The 24413-nt window shown below is 38.7% G+C and overlaps 2 protein-coding genes across 4 annotated transcripts; both read left to right on the top strand.

Moving 5' to 3' along the window:
• Window positions 1-2263: 2263 nt before the first annotated feature.
• Window positions 2264-12321, top strand: LOC131335256 (E3 ubiquitin-protein ligase ORTHRUS 2-like). The gene is made up of 9 exons (XM_058370526.1): window positions 2264-3026; window positions 7862-8394; window positions 8833-8958; window positions 9595-9694; window positions 9781-9842; window positions 9935-10040; window positions 10249-10399; window positions 10949-11166; window positions 11628-12321. Exons 1-9 carry the CDS (start codon window positions 2541-2543, stop codon window positions 11982-11984), a joined length of 2139 nt encoding a protein of 712 aa, XP_058226509.1. The 5' UTR covers window positions 2264-2540; the 3' UTR covers window positions 11985-12321.
• Window positions 12322-15935: 3614 nt separating this feature from the next.
• Window positions 15936-23163, top strand: LOC131335254 (mitochondrial import inner membrane translocase subunit PAM16 like 2). Of its 3 annotated transcripts, none has more exons than XM_058370525.1 (6): window positions 15936-16027; window positions 16337-16427; window positions 18689-18756; window positions 21072-21159; window positions 22003-22133; window positions 22593-23163. In XM_058370525.1, exons 3-6 carry the CDS (start codon window positions 18754-18756, stop codon window positions 22719-22721), a joined length of 351 nt encoding a protein of 116 aa, XP_058226508.1. In that variant the 5' UTR covers window positions 15936-16027; window positions 16337-16427; window positions 18689-18753; the 3' UTR covers window positions 22722-23163. The 3 variants fall into 3 exon arrangements, with proteins under 3 accessions (XP_058226508.1, XP_058226507.1, XP_058226506.1); XM_058370524.1 differs by having other exon boundaries at window positions 16337-16438; XM_058370523.1 differs by lacking the exon at window positions 16337-16427 and having other exon boundaries at window positions 15948-16021.
• The last annotated feature ends 1250 nt before the right edge of the window (window positions 23164-24413 follow it).

Genomic DNA, 24413 nt, shown 5'->3' with positions numbered 1-24413 from the left:
AATTCGGATATAAGATGTGCCATGAATATGCATATGGGCTCTTTGCTACTATTATGTAAAGCGCCACTTGCATCAAATAGTTTTAGAACGTGTCCGGATTTCAATAATTACGTGTGATCTTATTATTATGATCTAAGACGTCAATCATTGTGACTTGTAAGTTTAGACGGTAAATACTCCGCTATGTTAGAAACTTTGCGTCGAGCACGTACATGTACACATATGCACATGCTAATTAAATACTATTCACACATAAAAAAAATATTGCAAAGTTATAGCTTAAAATAATCAATTTGCGTCGGCGTCCGTAATCCATATCCTCTACTATTATTATTTACGTTGATTGCTCCATTATATTTAATAAAAGACGATATAAAGTTTAAAATAAATAAAAAAAACAATGTTGACGACAAAAATAGGCATGCGCATAATCGTCAATCTTTTCAACTACAGTAATATTCTTTATTGCCTCTTTCATCATAGTAGTTCGGAAATTTTTAACCAAATAATTATTCATGTTTTTCAGTTACGCCATATTGTAAAAGTTACTTTAAAAAAAAAACAAATCATATCCATCTGCGTCGATTGCATCTTTCATGAACATCGAGCGAAATCACTTTTTTATTTGTATGTGTGTTACACGAGTTCCGTTGTAATGGCCACGATTAAATTTAACGTTACAGGAGTGTAAAGTTATTGTCGCGGGTCCCACGAGATTCTAACGAGTTAAACTCGTAGGTCCCATCTCATTAATTCTAGTATTAACTTTCGTACATTATTTTACGTGTCTGTGGGTGGTCAAGTTTCAACTAACATTTAATCAAAATTAAATCTTATTTGAAGTCCATCGAACGACGATGAAAAGAATAAGTCAGGCCTTTATATAAGGTACCCAAAAAAAAGTACAATTAATTCATACGTAAATGATTTTTCTTGGCTAGTTGAGCATTGGTGGATGACACATTAAAATAGTCATAGTGGCAAATATAAACTTGAAAATTTTTCAAAAAGGAGAAAGTGATGATTAAATAAAACAAAATTGCCTGAAATCCAGGGCTTGTAAAGTTAGACACAAAACAGCTGATAAATTAAAATGAGCAATTTTTTTTATAGCCTTTAATACCCATGCATGAACCTTGTTATTTCCATCTTTGCCAACTAGTAATTTCTTTGTGTCATAAAAACCTTACCACTTTTCATTTCTCTCACATTTTTTTTTGAAACTTAATTCACTTTTGTTTATCTAGTGGTATCTGCTAATTTTGAAAAATACTCCTTTAAACCCATTTTTATATTTCGTAACCAACTTAATCTTTCAGAAAGCTTCTGCCGCAAATGAATAGATGTATATTATCTTGATGTGCGAAAAGATAAACTTAAGTAGTCTATCAGACGATACAACATTTGTATGGCATGCTCAAAAATGACATAACCTTTTTACAAATATAGATTGACATATATAGCTTTGCTAATGCAAGTTGCGAATTCTCATACCATCTTCTTTTCGTTTAAGATCATTTAAAAAAAAAACACGTGATTATTGCACTATTTTTCCTTCAATTTAAGCAATCATTCTTTTGAGGTCGCTTTCTTAAAAAGGTTCATTACTCTTGAACTTTACAATCGATTGATGATTCACTTGTACGAAAAAATCTCCTATACTCTTGTTTTTTAGGTATAACGATCTTATAATACCGTTTAGAGTAAACTATACACAATAAAAGGACCCATAATTGCCGGAATATCAAAGTTTTTTCCCCCTAAGTCAAAAGAAATTTTAACATAAAAATATTTCCATTACTCAAATGGAAAATTTTGGGATCTCAAAAATCGAAACAAAATTTATTTCAAGAGACTCTAAAAACTGAACGATTCGTTCAAAAGACAAATAAAAAAATGGAGTTGTTATCAAGGACACTTTCGTCAATTCTATTGGTTTTGATTTTCTTTGACTTATATTTACGTAGAACTTTTTCCACCAAATTTTTTAGTAGAAAATTACGGGCAATGATTAGATACTCTACGCTCAAGTCCAGTGAATGCGACGTCTGGGCAAAAAATACTACTATCTTGACCAAACAAAAGTCTTCGTTCCACACCCAGAGCCAATAAGGTTCTTGCTCCCCACAATAGTCAACTGCGCTCAAACGCAGAGGAGTCCAACCCAAAATACAACTGTGCAAAGCTCTCTTCAATGTTCAAAATCCAATTTCAAATCTCTTCTCTCTCTCTCTCTCTCTCTCTCTCCATATCGACAACACACACACACACTCTCTCTCTACATCTATCTCCACCTGTATGCGTATCTCTCATTCATATCCTCCAATCCAACACCACACCAAAAACCCTACATTTTCTCTCTCTACATCCTCATTCATACTCTCACACATCACTCACTCTCTCTCTCTCTCTCTCTACAACTCTCTCTCGCTCCATATATATCTATACATCATCATCCACTCTCGCTCGCTGTTGATACAACACTCTATCTCTATCTGCAGATCGCTGATATAATCATCCACCCGTGCGCGCGACCCCCAATGGCGCACGCTAGCCAACTCCCGTGCGACGGCGACGGCATTTGCATGGTGTGCAAGCAGAAGCCGCCGGACGCCGAGAATCTCTCCTGCAGCACGTGTTTCACCCCCTGGCACGTGGCCTGCCTTGCCGCCAGGCCCGAAACCCTAGCCTCCACGCTTCAGTGGGAGTGCCCCGACTGCACGATGCCCTTCGACGGCAGCGCCGCCATATGCGCCGGCACCGGCGCCGGAGGAGGAGACGCTGCCGCCGGCGATCTCGTCGCGGCGGTGCGGGCGATCGAGGCGGACGCGTCGCTTACGGAGCGGCAGAAGGCGCGGAGGCGGCAGAGGCTGCTGAGTGGCCAGGGAGGCGAGTCGTCCGACGAGGAGAGAGAGGAGAAGAGGAAGGGGAAGGAGAAGGTGGAGGAGGAGAATGATGTGCTCAAGGTTGTTGGAATGGCATTGAACTGCTCGTTTTGTATGCAGTTGCCGGAGAGGCCTGTTACGGTATAGGCCTTTTTTTTTTTTTGTTCCTTTCTATTTCCAGCTTTTTTTTAAATTTTATGTGTGTGTATTTGGACTTGTTTGCTTATGTTGCGATATTTGTAGGTTTGATCTTGACTCTGTAAGGCATTTGTATCTGTGTATCTGAATTTTATAGTTGTGTAGAAACAGTGTTTTGCCTTGGTTTGATTCAGACCAATTCATGTAGATACAATATCGCTAATACTTTGGTGATCACATCGTGGGTACCATGTGATGTGTCACCACTGCATTGATAGGGTACGCCTCGCTGGTCATGTAATCTACCAATCGAGTGATGACACATTACATGGTACCCAAAACGTGGTCACCAGAGATGGTTACCATAACATTGAATTGATCATACAGTATTTTCAAAAAGTCGAAGAACACAACTTTAGAAGATACATTCGGACACAACTGTGCCTGGAGCAGTTTGTTGTACGTGGGTCCATATGCACCCAACTGCACAAGACACGGTTGTTGTTTCTGAGCTGTGTTCATTTCTTGATTTTTTTTTACTTGTGTATTTGTGTTGCTATTGCTGGAGGTTTGATCTTCACTCTGTATTGGCATTTATATCTGTATATCTGAATTTCCATTTAAGAAAAAGGAAAAATCTGTACGTCAAATTTTGTAGTAGTGTAGAATGTAAATATTGTGTTTTGCTTTGGTTTGATTTAGATCAATTCTCGTGCGCTCGTAGATTTCTCCACCCCCCCCCCCCCCCCCCCCCCCCCCCCCCCCCCCCCCCGTGTTGTGATACTTCTAGTATTGAAGCTTTTGATCAATGTCTGATGGTTTTCACCTTCTTTCGTATTATGTAGTTGTGGTTCATGTTTGCTTCGACTTGCTTAGTGTTGTCTTATTTGTTGTATGGTTGACCGGATCCCTTCTCTTTTGTAGAAATGCTGTTTATCCTGAAGCATTCGAGATAAATTCTCAGTTATCTGTCTCACTTTAAGGGTATTCCGATCACTTTAGTGTTTAAGACAGAAATTTTGCATGCCTAAAGAGCAGCCCCATGTGTTTCTTTCGGTTAGATTTCCCGTCTTAGCTTTCTTACTTTTGAAATTTATTGTCGGATTTATGGAAATTTAACTAGGGTTCGTTAGGTTGACAGACTAAACATATTTCACAATGTTCTGTTTCCATGATTGTGTGATTCCTCATTCCCTAGCCCCATGGTTTGTGGAATTAGCTATTTCTCACTTTTAAAATTTAGTGTCGGATTTATGAATATTTAATTAGGGTTCCTTAGGTTGTCTGAATTTAGTGAAAATAATAGAAAATGCAAGAAATAGAAAAAAATGACCCCTTTTTGGTGCTTGATTAGTATGAAAGTGGTAGAAAGTACTAGAAAGTAAGTTTTCTTGTGCAACTCCTTTAAGCATGGTTAGATAGTTTTTACTTTCTTGCTCAAAACACAAGGAAATTTTGTCTTCTTGTGGAAGTTGTCACCTCTTATGACACTTCCCATTAAGCCTATAATTTTTTCCTTTCCTACTGGGATCCATATTTCTTATTAAAGGTAATTTAGCAACTATAAGTAATTTTTTTGCAAGATTCTTATGGAACTTTTCATTGTAATCAAACAAATAGAAGAAAATAAATGTTCTTTTCACTTTCTTTTCTCTTACTTCACTTTCTTTCATTTTCACTTTGTAGCATAAATTTCTTTCTAGTCAAACGGACCCTTAGTGTTATTTGTCCTTTCTGGTTAGAATGCTGCAGGTCATTTTTGTATACCAGGGTAGTTGTATCTCACCTATGTAACTTTTGGTCAATGAGAATTCATCTTTTGATTAGTCTCCAAACATCTTGACGTGGGTACAATTTTATCCGATGGGGTGAACTCCAGTCATAATGCCTCGTGCTTATTAACCTTAGTGTCATTTGAGTGAGGAGAACTAAGAAACTTGAGTGGCATTCAAAGTTTCCTATCTATATTCTTGGGGTGCCAATTTTCATGTTGAGATGGGTTAGACAGGTTTCCTCCTGCATTATTAGTAATTATTAGTAATGAAACAACATGCTTTTACTTGATTATTTGTTCTCTCACAGACTTTGGATGTTTGGACTCGCCTTAATGGGCAACTCAATTAGATATCTCGTTTTAATTATAGAACCTCGAAAATCAACAGTAAATAAGTACAAGTCATTTCGATGTTCTGTTGATTTTCACTTTCATTTCGATGGGGTGAACTCCAGTCATAATGCCTCGTGCTTATTAACCGTAGTGTCATTTGAGTGAGGAGAACTAAGAAACTTGAGTGGCATTCAAAGTTTCCTATCAATATTCTTGGGGTGCCAATTTTCATGTTGAGATGGGTAGACACGTCTCCTCCTGCATTATTAGTAATTATTAGTAATGAAACAACATGCTTTTACTTGATTATTGGTTCTCTCACAGACTTTGGATGTTTGAACTTGCCTTAATGGGCAACTCAATTAGATATCTTGTTTTAATTATAGAACCTAGAAAGTCAACAGTAAACAAGTGCAAGTCATTTTGATGTTCTGTTGATTTTCACTTTCATTAATGGAGTAAAGAGGGGTTTGATTCACATTAGCGAGTGCAGTGCACATTAAGTGGTCCTTTTTTAATGCTGAGGCGTGTTGAAGGTTAAACACCAAAACTACTATCTCCGCAAATGCACTTTTTCCGGTCGGCTTGATATGCTCTTAAATGGAAGTTTGGGATTATAGGTAGTTAATGTTGGATATGGTGGATAAGTTCTTATGAAACCAAGTACATTGCATTTTTGGTGTTTGATTTTGATGTAAGAAGCGCTTACACTCTAAGAGGGTTGCGTGTGGTGTCGGACATAGGCACTGGCTGGAGATTCTTAGGCAATGTTATGAAAACCGGACTGGTGAGCGAACTGGAAAAGGGCCGGGCAGATGGGTCACCGGATCAATCACGAGTTGAACTGTGATGTCATAATTACCTTATAGATATATAAAACTTATGAAGAACTAAAAAGGCATGGAATAACACATCTAAAGACATGAACTTTGTCTGATATTTCTGTTGATTTGATTATGAGATTCACAAGAAGTCCTGAATATATAGAACTGTAGAAGTTTATCTCTTTCAGTAGAAATCATAGAAATTTATGGGATGAGTTTGTAATCGTGCAATTTGGTTAATGCATGTCGAAGCATAATATTTGGCAGGTTCAAATTCTCACAACTAATTGCATAAAGTGTCTTCAAATCGGGTTACGTATCATGTATCGTTTTTTTGTTTTATGAAGGGCTATGTATGGCGTATCGTAAGATACGTTAACATAAGTTAGTATACAGTAAAATAATAGTTGTACCTAATTACAATCTAAAAATCAGTTGTATATATGAAAAATAGGCTTTTGGATGAAAAATTCCAAGTCTCTCAAGTAGGATTTATCACATTGAGGCTTTCTAGTGCCTAGGTCAAGGGAAGAGAAGAAGAGCCCTTATCTGGTTCATACAAAATATGCTCTTTCGTCTATTCGAACTTTGAGTTTTGGTTTTCTTTAAATGGATTGAATACTGCCATAACTAGATAAGACGATCCAGAACGGGTTTGGTGTTCCACTTCTTAGGATGTGGCATGACTTTTTTTCAATAAGTAATTGTAAGATACATTTGGAATCGGGATACGCGAATATATTGTAGAATATATCATCATATCGTATGATTTGTATACATAAACGATAAGGGGTGGGATACATATTGTTTTTGGAAGGAGACTACACGAATCATATGATGCATATCCCGTATCGTAGGATTTTAACAACAATATATTTTTATGACAGCTAGGAGCCTAGGATGTTGGACAATTAAAGCCACATTTAACTTCCCACAGTCCTACATTGAAATCATAAAAAAAGAACTGACGCCTGGGCTCTATATTTACGAAGCAGCGAACAATATCTTCTGCATCTGACCCTGATTGGTTTTACATGACCGCCAACAGTTCTGACGGTTCATTGGTTTAGTACCAGTTTTCACTTTTTGCAAAATAAGCTGGCTTTTAATCTAAAACAGTTGTAGGGAAAGTCCGGACCGAACCTTAGACCAGTCGACGGTTCAACCGATTGAACCGGCCAGTTGAGTCTGGTTTTTAAAAGATTGCTCTCAGGCACTTGTCCAAGTCTTTCTTTTTATTTATTCTTTCCTTAGAATTAGACACTCTTTGTACATTGGGATTTTAGAACTAGACGCTCTTCGGAATGCACATTTCCTTAACTGAGGCAAACATGAAATCAATTGTTTGGACACTTACGCATACGTTTTCATCCATCACTTAGTCCGTTAAATTATTGAATATAGGCATGGTCTTTAATTTTACCTAGTGTAATGTTGCATTTACGTTATCTTCGGATGAAACATTAGCATATGCGGCTTAGAGGAGTTTATCTATGAGTATTTGTTTCTCTAGTGTCCTCAATGTGTCATTCCTCCATTTTTTAAAACCGGTGTGTCCATGTCTGTGATAAGTATCAAGGGCAGAGGGAGGAGCAATAAAGTGGCGTTAGTTGACCCCATTGAGTCTCTTTACTGGATTTTTACCCATTTGACTCCATAAACGACAGAAAATATATTAAGGGTCATATTAAATAGCAATGTGTGCCCCATTTATGATTACTAAACTCGACCAAATCCGTAATAACTCTAGCTATTATTTTGACCTCACTAGTCACTACCTACAAAACTCGGCTCTGCCCCTGCTACTTAGATATTGATTTCATGTTGCTGTTGGATCTCAACTTATTATTCAGTTTATCAGCTTGTCCTCCTTTTAGCTGACACAGATCTTTTTTCCCTTGCTCCAGACACCATGTGGTCACAATTTCTGCTTAAAATGCTTCCAAAAGTGGATCGGCCAAGGGAAGCATACATGTGCCAAGTGCCGTCGCAGTATTCCCCCTAAAATGGCAAATCAGCCACGCATCAACTCTGCACTTGTAGTTGCCATCCGAACAGCCAAGCTGTCAAAATCAAATAACTCAATTGGCTCTGATAAAGTTCAGTACTTTATGCATAACCAAGACCGACCTGACAAGGCATATACTACAGATCGAGCAAAGAGGAACGGAAAGGCAAATGCGGCGAGTGGGAAAATATTTGTAACTGTTCCACCAGATTATTTTGGACCAATCCTGGCTGAGAATGACCCAGAGAGGGATCGGGGTGTGTTGGTTGGAGATTGCTGGGAAGGTCGGTTAGAGTGTAGGCAGTGGGGTGTTCACCTTCCACCTGTGGCGGGGATTTGTGGGCAATCAAAACATGGTGCACAGTCTGTAGTACTTTCAGGAGGTTATGAGGACGATGAAGATCATGGAGAGTGGTTTCTCTACACTGGAAGGTTTGTTTTATGTGACCTCTATCCTTGCATTAAAACTGGTATTGGTTGTTTGTATGTCTCTCGAGATCTAGTAATCAATCGATTTTGCTAATTGGTTGTACTCCTTGTAAGATCAAGGATGGATTTAAGGATTTCTAGCATGTGTTACTTCTTAGACGTGACCAACCTCTACTGGTTTCCTTTTTGAAGCACTTTCAAAAAGGACAAAGCTGTCCTCGACTATATTATTAAGTTCTAGTGTGGTTGTTTTCTATTATTTGAACATCCTTACTGACTGCCATTGTAATATTGTCTCTTACATTTTTTATTTCCTTGCTTCGAGAAAAATAGGATTCATGTAGCTGACCCAATTGACTAGGACACAAGGCTCGGTTTGGTGTTTGAGAAACTGTTACATTTGGCTATTGATACCTATTCTTTCTCTTGGTTGTATGGCAGTGGTGGAAGGGATCTTAGTGGGAATAGACGCACTAACAAGGAACAATCATTTGATCAGAAGTTTGAGAACTATAATGAAGCTTTACGGGTTAGCTGCAAAAAGGGCTATCCAGTCCGTGTTATTAGGTAACCATTGAAGTACAAGGATTTTTGGTTTTTTAATTATTGGATTTTCCTATTTTGCTAATTATGGAGTTATTAGCTAAAATTGTTTTTGTTGTCCATTCAAATTTAAATGTGACGGGCATTTCTACCTATCATGCCTAGAGAGGATACAATACCGCACACCTACTCATAGTTGTATGACGTAGCCATTCTATTGTTTCCCTATACAAGCTGAAGAAAAGCCTGCTAAGGTAATGCATTGGTTACATGAAGATAATTTGACTGAGCATATGTTGCATAGGATACTCTGGACATGTGCAATTAACGCTGCAACTGCAATTATGGAACCTGATCCTTTTTTGTGGTGGTTTCTGTTTATGCGATATTTGTTGGGATTCCCTTGCTCAGGATTGCATGGTAGACATAATTTGACTGGCACTAGCATTCCACAATATAAGATGGTGTGGTTGTTAAATAAAAGCTGAGTTGATTTCCTTAAGTGCACTTGAATTGTGAATAATGGGAGGGTTCGTAGTTCCAGCAGATAAACACAATTGATTAACCTACATTAATTGATAGATAAATAAGCTGATGGGAATTTTAAAGGTTCAGTTGTTTTTCTACTTCATTTTGCCTTCCATTTGCATCTGTGGACAGATCTCACAAAGACAAGCATTCTTCGTATGCCCCAGAAACGGGTGTGAGGTATGATGGGATCTATAGGATAGAAAAATGCTGGCAAAAAGTTGGCAAGCAGGTAACTTTCTGTAATCAGAGCACCTAGTGGCTGTTGGATTGTCTGTTCACCTCAGAAGGTTTACTCCTAATGGTTTGCTCTATTAGGGCTTCAAGGTCTGCAGATACTTGTTTGTGAGATGTGACAACAGTCCTGCTCCATGGACAAGGTTTGTTTTTTTGTCAAAGCTTGTCTTTTTCTTGTTTTCTTTTTCCTGTGCTATACCTATTTATTAGTTACTTTCCAATTCAAATTCTAAAGCGATGATCATGGAGACAAAGTTAGAGCACTGCCAAGCATTTCTGAACTCAAGACCAAAGCGTCTGATGTTACTGAGAGGACAGAGAGTCCTTCGTGGGACTACGATGTGAGTGGATGCAATTTGTTTTCTTTAAGTGCTATTTTACTGGTCTGAATTATCTGAATAGATCAGGGCAATTGATGTGAGTCTAGATTCTGGCATGAATTTTCAGGAAGATATTTTTTCATCAATAATACGATGGAGCATCGATTATCGGTCCATGTTTAGCATTGGATCTTTGTACATAATTAACCTTTATGACTTTGAATCTCAGGAGGAAGAAGGTTGCTGGAAGTGGAAAAAGCCACCACCCCGTAGCAAGAAACGGGTAAGTGAGAATTGTTCTCAGGACAGACAGCAAGAAGGGAAAGCCCAAGCCGTAAGGAAAGCTCAAAATAACTCTCTGAAAGAGATGGTTCTTAAAGGTCTGACCATGCTCACTTAAATGGTTTGTTATCATGCATATGATATTTTCAGTTTTGAGTCTTTTGACTACTTCACTTTTATTTGAACTATTTTGGTTTTCATAGCTTGTCGAAGAGTGGCTTAATCATGCGGTTCAAAAAAAGGAAGAGTGGATTAATCATGATTCCTATTTACGTTCTGCATCCTTGTTTGAAGTAGTTAGCAGGAATCTTAGGCAGCGTTTGTTCCATTAGAATTAAGGTGGTGGAATGATCATTCGTTTGGGATGTTTGGTTTTCTGAAAAACGGACCTAATGGACGCTACAGTTGGAATGATCATTCCGTTGCTTTGCAGAGTGGTAAAGATATTGGGAGTGTTTTTTTTTCAATTGCCTCTTAGGCTTTCTATTAGGTTTATCTAGGTGGGAGTGTTTTTTTCAATTGGGACTTAGGCTTTCTATTAGGTTTATCTACGTGGGACTATCTACTATGTGGTGACTGTGATACATGTTCACATGCATGATTTTAGATGCAAATTACCACATATTCTAAAATAGAAAGTTATACAGGTCTCTCCTGCCTTCTCTGTGAAAAAGTGATGACTCTGCCTCTCACAACACCCTGTGCTCACAACTTCTGCAAAGCTTGTTTGGAAGGTGCCTTTACTGGGCAAACTTTTGAGAGAGAGCGAACAAGTCTGGGTGGACGTACCCTTCGCTCCCAAAAGAATGTCATGAAGTGCCCTTCTTGCAAGCTTGACATATCTGAATTCCTTAGAAATCCTCAGGTTTGGAACTCCATTTCTCTCTGTTTCTGCAAAACTCTAGTCCTTGTTTGGTTTGGTTTGTTTTGGTTAGGTTTGGTTTTCTTTTTCCAAAAACACATGAAGTTTTTTGGTTCATAGTTTTCGGAACTTGCTTTCAGGGAGGTTGTGGTAAAAGAGCTCAATTTTTAAAATGAGACTGTCAAAAGATGTTTCCCAATGCTCGAAAACCTTTTTGGCTACAAAAGAATAAGTTAGCATGGACATTATAGGTTTTCACGGGAAAGTATTTTGGAAACAGCAACCATTTAAGGCCTATATTTCTTGTCGGTTGTTTCCATCAATGTTGTAAAGATGGAGGACTTGATAATAAAGATTGAATGCTTCAATCTATTCCTGTAATGGAACTGCTTCCATAAATTTAGCCCCGCTTTTCTCATTCCTCTTGTCTTGTTTTCAACTGAAACATATCTCCCGCCATACAGGTGAATCGGGAACTAATGGTGGTTATAGAAGGACTCCAATATAAGGTGGAAGAAGAAGCGGACACTGTTGAGGTGTCTGTTGAAGAGAAAGGTTCAGATTCTTCATCTGGGATTGAAGAAAATGAATTGCCACAATCTCAAGCTGAGGACAAAGTCAAGAGGAAGAGAAGTGATGCTATTCTTATACAACAGAAAGCTGAGAAGACATGTAAGCGAATGAGAATTGATACTGGCAATGACATGTCAAAGATTGATGATTTTGGGAAGAAGAACTTCGAAACTGAAGTAGCTGTGGACGAAGGAACTGAATCGCCCTCAAGTCCTCTAAATGTTCGATCAGACGAGGATATCCATTGACTCGTCTTTCAGTTGAAACATTTACGATTGCGTTTGGATCTTTGAGTTGGGGAGCGAATTGGTAAGGAAAGGGATTTGTGAAGCTAATTTCCCTCTCCACCGGATATTTCTCCACAAATCAGAGATCCAACCACAGCGTAACGAATTTCGTATCATTGAGTTTCATCTCTAGTACTCGTGGACTTCTTTCCCAATTAGGGCCACCTGCATTATCACAGTTTAGTCTTAGTTCATTTCTTGACATTTATGCAGAGAAATTGCTACACATGTTAGTCTGTTTTATTGGATGTTCTACAGAACCACAGTTTATTTGATCATTCTATGCAATCTTTGAGAAGTACTAGTACTCTAGATATAGTTACTTTATGAAGTTCGCGAGTTTAAATGTCATAAGTGTTTAATTTCTTTATGGCCATCTGAGACCTGTCCTGTAATTACTTGTTATACGTGTGATAGAGACTCCAGATGCTCAAGGTTAGTCACGGAGAATCCAGATGCTCCAGGTTAGTTGCGGAGAAAGCCTCGGATATCTTTGGCGCAGGAAAAAGGATAGAAGATATTGAAGTTACATGGATATGCATTGCTGCATGAGTGAGAATGGTACTCTCAACTCTGCCCTCCCGTCAGGCTTTAACACTATTGAGCACAGGCAAAAAGGGAAGTTCTTTTCCATTTGGACATGGAAAATTGGGTTGAGGTTCTGCTGGTGGGTCCGGATAACATTCTCCTCTAGATGTACTTCTCTATTCTAGGAGTATACATGGATCCTCATCATCCTTACATAATAATTCCAAGGGTTGGTTTTTATTTTTTGAGAGAGGGCTTGAGGGTAATTTCACATGCCAAACTCACCTAGGCAATTGTTATTCCAAGGGTTGGTTGAGTGAGAATATAACAAGGATCTTGCTTCTCTATTTTCGCAGGTTCGGTTTTCATTGTTGACAAAAAAACTCTTGGGGTCTTTGCTAGTTTACCGTGTTGGTAATACCAGGGCTTCGTAATTGATTCAGGCGCACACAAGTTGGCTCGCGAATTTGGTTATCCATAAAATTAGATTGGGAAAATTTCAAAATGGCATTTGAACTTTGTACCAAATGTCACAGAGATGCCTGAACTTAAGTTTATTTCAATTAAACACCTATACTAACAAAATCTCCAAATTTAGACACCTGAACTTGAGTTTATTTTAATTAAACACCTATACTAACAAAATTTCCAAATTTAGACCACCGTCGTTATACTTCGTTCCAAAAATTGCTGATATGACATCTTCAACCCGTTTAAGTTGTCCCATTGCACATGTTTCCAACAGGAGACGATGCACTCAAGCGAAACCCATCATTAGAAGTATGCCGAGCAGAAAGAAGAACTGGGTTTGGGCAAAAAAATATGTGCAATGAGGCAACTTAAACGGGTTGAAGATGCCATATCAGCAATTTTTGAGACGGAGTTATGGAGACTCGTAAATTATTAGTATAATTTCGGAAATCGTTTAATGCGTGAAAGAATTGTATTATTAATAAAGTTGTACGTTTGTTTGTGGGGGTGTACGGATATACGTCTATCGTTGTGTATCGGACATTCGGAGAATAGTTATTTTGAGTTTCGATGTTGAAATGATGTGTGGAAGTGTTAGTAGCAATTGAGGTTTGATTTGATGAACGTTGGCAAAAAATTTCAAATCTGTCTTTAATGTACAGGTACATTGCGACCAGAAACTGTGAAATGCTGAAATTTCTGGCTACCTGTACCGGTACTGTCATTCTACGGTACCAATACATCGTGCAAAATTTTTGACTTTTCAGCACGCATGACAGCTCACTATAAATACCTCCTTTACCATTTTTCACACTAAAAACCCTCAAATCAAACCTGGAAACACCCCCTCTCACCTACGCAACTCCAATCTCACCCAAAACTCTTGATTTCAACATCAAATTTTCAAGATCCAAGGGTTTTCTTCCTCAAAATCACAAGATTCTTGTATTTGGTGAACCAAGGGTGAGTTTTGTATTTTTGTTCTCACTCCTTGAAGCTCTATCACGTTTTTTTCTCTCTCCTCTCGATTATTTGTTGATCTTTGCTTGTTATTCATGTTTTTGGGCTTTATTTGTTCTAGATCTTGTATCCAAGCTTGGGTGAAGCTTGTCTTTGAAAGATTCAAGCTTATTGCTCTTGGTAGACCTAGGGTTTTGCTTAAAACCCATCTAGGTATGGATTTATCTCTTCCTTTACATATTTTGTGGTGACTCTGTGTGTTTTAGGTGTTTATTTGTTATATATGGTCGAATAGAATGTTTTATGGCTTGAGGATTGCATTTTCATTGATAGTGGTATTGTGGTAACGAGTGCTATGATCCATGAGCTATATGTGTCATCTTAGATAATGTCGGTGTATGTGGAATGAGTTTATGGCATTAGTATCAATTGTGATGATAGTATGGTTGTTGTTGTGAAGTGAATGAAGGATTTAGTGTGACGCAAGGGGTGGAGTCTATTGTGATGCAAAAAGTGGAAACACAATCTCGCAAGGGGTGGAATTTTGTTAGAAGAAGTGTGTGCGTATGTGTGTACGTATGAGTTTGTGATTGGGAATTGTTATGACTTTTGCAAATGGGTGTTAATGTGCATTATTTGGATTTATCGTTTAATTTGATTCGTTTATGCTTATCATCTCATTGCATGTAGATTTTGTAGAGAATTTCCTATTGGGCTAGTGTAGTTCAGCAAAATCATTCTTTTCAGGTTCGAACACAGGGCAATAGGTTGCATGACATGGTGTATTTGGAAACGAAGACTTTTGGAAGCTAACATGACTTAGTTACTCATCCATCTTTGTATTAGTCTACTTTTGGATAGAGATGGTATTGTAACTAATTTACTTTGTTTGATCTTTTGACATAAGGTTGTAATATTCTAAATACTTTGCACATGTATATAACTTAATTTGAGCCACGGTGCCAATGATGTATTTTTTTAAACTTGGGGACTTCGTTTGTAATTAAATAGGTGGAAAACCATTTTGGGTATTATTTGTCCTATGCGAGGATCTTTTATCGAAATGATTTATCTATTTATGTTGAAAATCGAGGGCGTGACAGGAGTATAACGACGGGGGTCTAAATTTGAGAATTTTGGTAGTACATGTGTTTAATTGAAATAAACTTAAGTTCAGGTGTCTAAATTTGAGGATTTTGTTAGTACAAGTATTTAATTGAAATAAACTTAAGTTCAGGTGTCTCTGTGACATTTAGTGCAAAGTTCAGGTGTCATTTTGAAATTTTCCCAATTAGATAAGTCACAAATATTGAAAATTCGGAAAAAGAAATCAGGTCTATATGGTGTTTTCTCGCACCATATGATGGAAAAACTCAAATACAAAAGAGCATGTGTTAAATTCTTGTGGTGTTCTCTCCATGAACCATATGTCATATGATCGAAGAAATTTACTACGAAAGAGAACATCGCACGTGGGTTTTTGCTTTTGTTATAGAAAGTTAAGTAAGAGATACGGAGGAGGGTTGACATTGTTGTTTAAGTTATATATTCCCTCCGTCCCCTTTTTAATGTCCAGTATTTTATTTTGGGTTGTTCCTTAATAAGTGTCCATTTTGTAAAGTTAGTAGATAAAAGTGGATATATTTTCCATTTTGCCCCTTAAACTAGATTCTATTTTGAAAAGTTAGGGAATAAAAGTATAATGATGATGTTTCCACAGAGGATAAGTAGAGAAAGTGGAGGTAAAAATTAATGTGAAATGTGTAACGATGATGTTTTTTTAATAAATTGGAGTTACGAAACGAGACACTTAAAAATGTACGGAAGGAGTATGTCTTAGGTTTGAACTGAAAATATTACAACAAGGGAGAGTAATTTGTGACATATATCAAATTGTAAGGTGCCCTACGTAATTCTATATATCTTCGTATTTGTGGACCCAGAATGCCAAAAGGTAATCGATCAAAGGTCTCGGAATCTTTGGTCCCAAGAAAAAACGACAACCGCCAACAAAGGTCGGCGAAGAACTATAAGCGCAGGTAAATGTAAAACATCAACAAGTTATACCACTACGTATGTATTAACTCAACCACGTTCCTCTCTCTCTCTCCCTCTCTCCCTCTCTCTGTGTTTCCTGAAGGGTAAGTGGCGTGTAGGGTTTTAAGAATTCTCTCTCCTCTCCTCTCTCTCTCTCTCTCTCTCTCTCACACACACACACACATACATCCTCTCTCTCTCTCTCTCTCTAGCAACCAGGTTAACACACATCTATCTCTATCTGACCTCGTCGTGGGTTTCCTCGTTCAATCGTGGAATTGACTAATCAAGTTGCTGCTCCGATTCCACAACCCAAGTGGAAAGCTCCTGCTCAAGGAAAGGTTAAAATCAATCGCGATGCCTGGTGGAAGGAGGAACTTGGTCAAGGTTTTGCTGCAGTAATCATCCGTAATCACACAGTTGAATCTCTCTCTCTCTCTCTGACAAATGTTTTTTATCATCAGAATCAGATTATTAGATCCAGGGTTAGGTCACAGATTGTTTCTTGATGCAAAAAAGTGAAGAATAAAAGCTACGTATGAACTAAGATATGGGTTTTCTTTTTCCTGTTTGGTACTCCTGTGAAGAATAAAAGTCATGAATTTCTTTTTTCTCCTTGTTCTTCGTTTGGTTCAGCTTGTTTTGTTTGATTCATAGCTTGTTTCATTTGATTCGCAGTCTGTTTCGGTTATCCATTCGGTTCAGGGAATAATCAAACCCCGTTTGGTTAGGTTATGGTTCATTACTCCTCTACCTGTTCGGGTTTTGGGGCGGGTTTGGGTAGCGGTTCGGTTTCGGGGATCGGGTATGGATTTGCCAATATCCGCCCTGAATGCCATCTCTAGATGTTTGTGGCCATCCTAAGAAAAAAATTATATATTTTTGGGGTCTAAAACATATACACACATTTAGGGAGCCCTTCTCTTAAGCATGATAGCATCTGCCCTGGTGAAGAATCTAGCTTGTGGTTTTGTAATTCCTTCTTTTGATATGTATGACACCGTCGAAGGAAATCAAGTGATTATGCGTAGCTTAATTTGTTTTCGTGTGTGTATTAATTAGAGCAATACAACCTGCAATCATCCCCCAGCCCAGCCGTATGGCCCCAGAGGATTAATCTGGGGTCTGAAATATTAACAACATGCCAAACCTCCGGTGGCATTGAGAGGACTTGAGCTGACGACCCCTGAAGTGACATCCAGGGAACCTTGGCAAGCATTAAAGGGAGCAAAGGTCTGGTTTAAACCTTCCCCTAGCTTGAACCAATCAATACTATGTACAAACTTACTGAAACTTCAGAGAGGGTAAAAACCTATAGGTTCAACCACGTGAGCTAAGTTTAAGTGTACTATTTAAGTTCGGGGCGGTTCCGGGTACACCAAAAAAAACACCTAAAAAAACACCTCATAGTTCCCGATCAAATTTTGATGATTCGAGCCGCTCAATGTGATTAAAACGTGATTTTAAAGGTACCCACGAGAAATCAGCAAAAAAATGACCGGAAAGGGCTTGATCCAAACAGTTTCGAACAGTTTTTTATTGAACGATTCAAATAAAAACTGCTCAAATCAAGCATTTTCCGGTTTTTTTTAGCTAATTTCTCACAGGTACCCTTAAAATCACATTCTGCACACATTGAATGGTTCGGATGATAAAAATTCGATCGGGAACTATGAGATTGAGATTTTGGGTGTTTTTTTAGGTGTTTTTTTGGGTGTCTCCGGAACCATCCCGATTTAAGTTTGAAGGTTAATTTAGTTAATTTTTAATCGACTGTTAATGCTTAATGAACTCCATTAACGAATAACATTAATGCATTTATCAACCCGTGCATCGAATGGGCAAAATGCTAGGTCTATGCTAATAGGAGGTTCAGGTCCCTAAAGTAAACCCTTCCTGTTGTTCTCTCTCCGCCATACACACACGCACAAGTTAGTGTTTCATAGTGTTCTAAAAGTCAGCCGCCTAGGCCAACTAGTCCCCGCTTAGGCGCTAGGTGGTGGTCCAACGCCTAGATTAGGCAGCCGACTAGTCGGTGCCTAGTCCATGCCTAGGTGGCCGACTAGTCGACGCCTAGGCGCTAGGCGCTCCTTGTCCGCCCGACTAGCGCCTAGCAATTTTAGAACAGTGATTTCATAGCTCCCTTTTTCCTCGAGTGGCTCTCATCTCCAACAAGCTTACCATCCTTCCATTCCCTATGTGGTTTCTGAATCACGGCCTTGAGAGTAAGAACATTATTCACCTCCTAATGAATTCAATATGGTGGAAATGACTATTTTGGTTACTGAGGAACACTAAATGTATCGTTATGGACCGGAAGTGTATCATGTTTCGGTATGTTCGTACTTCGTACCAAACCGTAATTTGCTAGGGTAGTAGCGTTCCCTGGAAACAAATGTCCAATTTTTTTGTACACTATGCTGAGCTTGGTTTGATTCTGTTTCTATGCATGAAGTGGGTTTTGTTCTTCAATCCTTTTTGTAGTAATAATAGATTGGGATTCTGTGCAAAATAATATAATTTTCGGTACGTGTAGTTTTATGAAGACAAAAATATATTGTTGACACATGGACATGGTGGAGCGCAACTACATGAAACCTGCATTGTGGAACACTTATGAGATTTGATCAGGAAACAAATTCTGACTTGCGGAGTTTTCTGTTTTGTAGGTTTCTGACTGATTTATATCTTGGTCACCCTACCTTTGAAATTTCTCTCTCTCTTCATCTTGGAGATGGTATGTATGACTCATGAGTCTCATTGTTCGGTCCTTAATGAAGTTTCATTGTTGTTGTGCATAACACTCTCTCTCTCTCTCTCTCTCTCTCTCTCTCTCTCTCTCTCTCTCAACCAAGTGCCTACTTTTTGGTTAGTCATGTGTTGTATGGCTTGATCTCATTCATTTTTGGAGGTGGGATTCATTGGTTGCTTGATTTTTTATTTCCTCTTTGTGGGCAAGTTCCAAATGATATTCACGTTGTATGTATTTCCTATGGCGTTATAAGTTTTAAGGTATGTCAATAGTCTAATTGTTATTTGCCAGGCGTTTATCTTGTGTGAACATGCACCCTTCTTATGGACCTGTCTTTGAATCAATTAATTGTTGACATGATGTTGGAGATTATTTGTTTTTAAGTAATAAGTCCTGAAGGTAGTTAGTAACCTTAATAGAGTTTGGCATGGGTGTGTTTGGTAAGTCTCATGTTACACGCACCAAATCATTGCAATGCCTTCATCTCAAAGAGTTGGGACCCATGTGTTAGCTTCGTGGTGATGCATGGACTAATGAACATTGTTTTGTGTCTAAATGCTTTCCTTCGGGGTTTCAATAAAACGAACGTGCTCCGCTCTACGGTCTTGCCACATTGGCATCACTTGCAATGGCTCCTTGTAGTACGCTGGCATATATTCTTGCGACACTCAGTCGGCCAAGCTAAACGAATGTATGCCCGATGGCCCATTATGCTCATGATGACGTGCTTAACACCTTCTGCTCATGTAACCGCACTTCAGCTTGCGCTCCTATCATGATTCATTACGCAACTGTTACCTTCATATGACATCCTGATACGCTCATGCTGATCTAGGTCTGTAGCAGGGTCTAAGGATTCCGTTGGAGTAGATGTTGCAGTTTTGGGGCATCCCTGTGACTGTTGCGTTGGATTTCCTGAGATATGTAACTTGGGCGCTAGAGTCGAGGATTTATAATGCGCTTCTCAGTTCCTCATGGAGAAAGATACCCCCATAAGGAAGTATTCTCCATATGAACGCAAGAGCATGTGGTTCAATGTTTCCTTGTAGGATCATGCTCAACTACTGATGTCACCATAGAGGCGTTCAGTCAAGTAGAATACATATGTAATGATAGCTACGTTTATTGTTTGGTCAAGCAGAGGGGGCCTCCTTTTTTTCCCGCTACTCAAACACATGACTGTGGTCTGCTTAAGTGAGTTGCCTGCCAGGCCCAACCCTTACATGAATTGTGGTTCTCATCTACGGTTGTTTCCAAGCAAGCAAATCTTCCCTTCTGTTCAACATCCTAAATGTTCTGCTTTACTGCCTCTGGTTCTCCAATTTTTGCCCCTCTTTCTCTCTCTGTCCGTCTCTGATCACAGCTGCTATCGTTGCCCACCGCTTGTGGTCTCTCCATCTAAATGATTGCCATATGTCCCACCGGCAACCATCTACGTTAGGCATTCTGGTTTACAGCGTTGTATTTAGGTTAATCTTTGAGAATAAGTTGTGTTATTTAGGGAGGCCCAAGGAAGCAAGGGTATGGAACTTCTAATTTCTCGGCCATGAACATACAGGGAATGTCAGAGGGTTGAAGGACCTGGTTAAATGATGGTTAGATGGCGTAAGGTAGATGAAGATGGCAGTAACGAATCAGTTGCATTAGTACTTTATGCATCTCGCCCTTTTTGGGATATCGAGGATGGGTTTTGTTTGGGAATTATAAGGCCCAAAGATTCTTCACTTACTCTACTTATACTCATCACTGCTATTCTTGAGACTGTAAGGATTGTGGATACTGTAAGTTAGGTCAGTTTGACAGTTCGTTATTTGTTCCTCTGGTCCTTGGGGCTTGGTTTTGAGCTCAACCACTGTCACCCAGGTGTTAAGAGGACAAACGTAAAGCCCAAAACTAGCAATTATCTTCTCTAAAATTAAGATTTGCAAGCTCCAATTTCCATCAGTCATCTTTATCTTTACCATGCTGCTTCAAATGTGTTTCCGATGCTCTGCAATTATGCAATCGCCAATCATGTAGCATTATGTTATGTGCAATGAGCAAGGTTTAGGTTGAACTTTGGGATGCAAAAAGCAAAGACTACTCAACATATAGGGCAATCTTTAGATTCTCAATTTGAATATGACTAAGAATCAATACAAATTTCGGAAAAAGTAACATACTTCCGAGTTGTGCTACTTGTTTGACTTCATGCCTATTTTGTTTTGGTACTTAAGATACCAGTTGTGCAAAAAGTTGTAGAGTTTGCCTTAGAATTGTGAGGTCAAATCAATTCTCTAAAACCGCAATTGTTGGTGCAGGCTTCAAGGCTTCTTGCGAACTTGATTGTGATGGGCGGTGGAATAATGGCTAGAGCTGTGGTTCAAGCATATCGTCAGGCACTTATGAGTATGCCTTTTGTTGGCTCTTCTTTCTGCCATTAGGATATACTGTTTGGATTTAAAATTGGTTACTTTATAATTAATTTTGAGTGCATGATCACATCAGTCTCAAATATGATGGGATTTTGACTCTTTTTCTTCAAAATACAAGGGTAGGTAAGTAAGGAGCTGAAAACGAGTCCTTTGGTAGCTAGCTCTTACTTGTGTTTAGTTAGGAGGCCACCTAGATAGAGGTGAATATAGCCCTGGTTATGATTTCTTCCTTGTGCAGGCCTGCCTTTATGCGAGGGGGGTAGACGAAGGTTTACTCTGCCATCTCTTTCTGTCTGCTTCCAGAGATTTATCTGAGGAAAGCCACTTGGGAATCCTCATAGCCAACAATAGGAGTAAGAGCAGTAGCAAACCCTAAGGCAAGCCCTAGGGAAACGATCTTGTGCTTATGTAAGGTTCAATCTCCGCTGGTATTCCCAGAGTGAAATGCGGAGTATGTGAGCCAACAATTAAGACATGGTGTAGGATATTGTAATTGAACTTTGATCTTTCATATTTAGTCTTTCCCACTATCATATAGTAAGACTAAGAAGCATTTGGACTTGAGATCAGGTGAAGGCTGACCAAAGCCTGTGATGCTTAGCTGGTCTTTTGGGATGGTCAGCTACACTGTGTTTGAGACTCGTCCCGGACTCCAGTGGGGGGCAGCAGTGGAGAATCTTGGACATTGGGCGAAAGCCCGATCCATTCTGCTAGTCCTTTGATTTAAATGTCATTCTGGGCACACGTGACGACTTGTCATAGGTGTCTTGATCCATTTCTTTCCTTCATTTGAATATCTTGTGTCTGCTCACTGCAGATGCCTCGAAAAATGGCGTTGCTCAAGAAGCAGCGCAAAACATCATTAGAGCAACCAAAATTATGGCCGAACCAGAGGCCAGGCAGATTCTAGGCGTCACTGAGCGTTCATCTTGGGAAGAGATCTTGCAGGTTTGTTCCATCGTTCTAGTACCTTTTTCTATGATGTCTTTCAGAGCAGAAGTCTTAGGGTCTGCTTGGAACTTAGCGAAAGGAAAGTGTATAGGAAGGGGAATAGTTATTTCCGCTCTTTTTTGTTCTTCATAGAAAAGGAAGGAGAAAAAAAATGCCAATGACAAGGCAATGAAAGTTTATCTACCTCCTCTTTTCCTTTTCTTTCCTCGTTTTCTTTTGTTACTTTCGTGATCTCATTGCATATTAGTTGTTCCCCTTCTCTTTGAAACAAACATGAGAACTTATTTTTCTTCTCAGTTCCTTCCCTTTCTTCGTAAAACAATAAAGGAAAGTAACTATTCTGCGCATAATTTCTCTCATTTACTTCCTCGTCCTTTGTTTCCTCTCCCTTTCTCAAGTTCCAAACAATGTAACTCTGTACATTTTGCTAATTGACGTTTCTTCTCTTTTGCGCAGAAGTATGATTACTTGTTTGAGAAGAATGCCAAGAACGGGAGTTTTTACCTCCAATCGAAGGTTCACAGAGCCAAAGAATGTTTAGAAATGGAATACAGGCGGGCAGCTGAACGTGCAACTGGCTCATAATTGGCGCTGCTTAGCGTTATGCAGACTCTTCTGGTCAGTTTCGAATTCTCCCCAACATTCACAGGTCATTCTAGGGCAAAATACTGACCAGTTCAATCTTCCGAGTTGTATTTGACGATTAGATGACTTCTGCACCGCAAATTGTCTAATCGACCGAAATCAGAAGGCATTTTTTGGCCGTTCATCCTATGAAGAGAGTATTTGAACTTTAAAAGCATTAGATGGAAATAAATTATTATTGCTTGAGGATAGAGTTGTCAAGAAATTTGGAAGTCCTTGGCATGTTTTTTACCGTATTTTTTTTCTTTTACATCGATGATTTACGCATTGGGTCTTTGCGGGGACATACAAAATTAAAGGTTGGGTTACGAACGTTGGAAAAAACTGTAACGTGTAAAGGGTGATATCTATTGTGATTGTATAATCCCTTTGTTCCTGATTATTAATCCGTTATTTCATTTTGGGATGTTAAAAAATGATTAATCTTTTCTAAAAGTGGAAATAGAAATTTGATAATTTTCCAAAAGTATCCCTAACAACTGAATAGTAAGGGTTGCAAAGTAGGTAGATTATGGGGGCCATAAATGAAATGGTGTCATTCAATTTAAATATAAGTGCAATCATTTACATGTTTCTTTTGAAACTCTTAAAAATGGAACCAAACATCAAAGAACGGACATTATTTTTCCAAAACCCTTGGTTGGGCACTTGTCGGATTGTTCAAAATAATGTTGGCGAGTGTCGGAGGAACTTACACAATTTTGATGCTTTTGAAATAAAAACAACTAATTCTACTAGAAATTTGAAACATAGGTACGGCGGTCATCTGGGCTCATTTATTCCTCGGGTCTGTACTTGGGTCTTTGGAAATAAACTGATCCAATGGGCTTGAATTGTGCAGTTTGGAACTTTGGGTAGCCCAACGCGAGCCTCACTCTGAAGGTTCGATCCGCTCCGTTCATAGATAAATGGAAATATTGAAGCAAAGGGCTGGGTTGGTAAGCCAGATAAAATGAGCCGAACGCGTCGAGTAATTGATTTCTTAAGCTTGATTTGAAAATTTAACAGGCTTCAGATTACGTTAACACTTAGCTTGTTAACGAGGCGAGCTGGGCTCAGACAAACTTTAATCAAATCAAATACGAGCTGATTTCGAGAAACTTGAATGTGTTGTACTACATCATTGCTCAAACACATTGGGTATATTTTGTTCAAGCATGGTTTGAGAGCTTAACGAGTTTTAGAAAAGTGTTCAAGCTTGGTTTGTTTACATGGTTTATTATATCAAGTTGATCCGTGTAAACAAGTCGATCTTGACTAACTTCTTCCAAGCGAATACAAGTTCGTGCTCGATTAGTTTAAATCATCTATCCATCGTTTTAAACGGGGATGCAACTATATATGGATTCCCATTTTTCAAAATTGGTGTAAAAGCCCAATTCACGAACAAGAAATGCGTTAGGAATGTTATTTTCGTCATTCTCTTTATCTCAGTCATATTATTCTTCAACAAGATAATCCACTCGCATTCTCAATTCTCTTTCTATGCTTCCACGATTATAAGTACTTTATAATATTTGAAAAATGTTTTTACTTGTATGCTTGTGCTCTCACACGAGCACGTCATTCTGTAGACACTCTAATCTGAACTTCCAGATTAGTTTACTTTCGGTTCTTAATTTCTTGATGATG

Source organism: Rhododendron vialii, chromosome 8a, assembly GCF_030253575.1.
Source record: "Rhododendron vialii isolate Sample 1 chromosome 8a, ASM3025357v1".
NCBI lineage: Eukaryota > Viridiplantae > Streptophyta > Magnoliopsida > Ericales > Ericaceae > Rhododendron > Rhododendron vialii.
The sequence above is the reverse complement of the archived record's forward strand: the minus strand, read 5'-3'. Positions and strand labels throughout refer to the sequence as shown.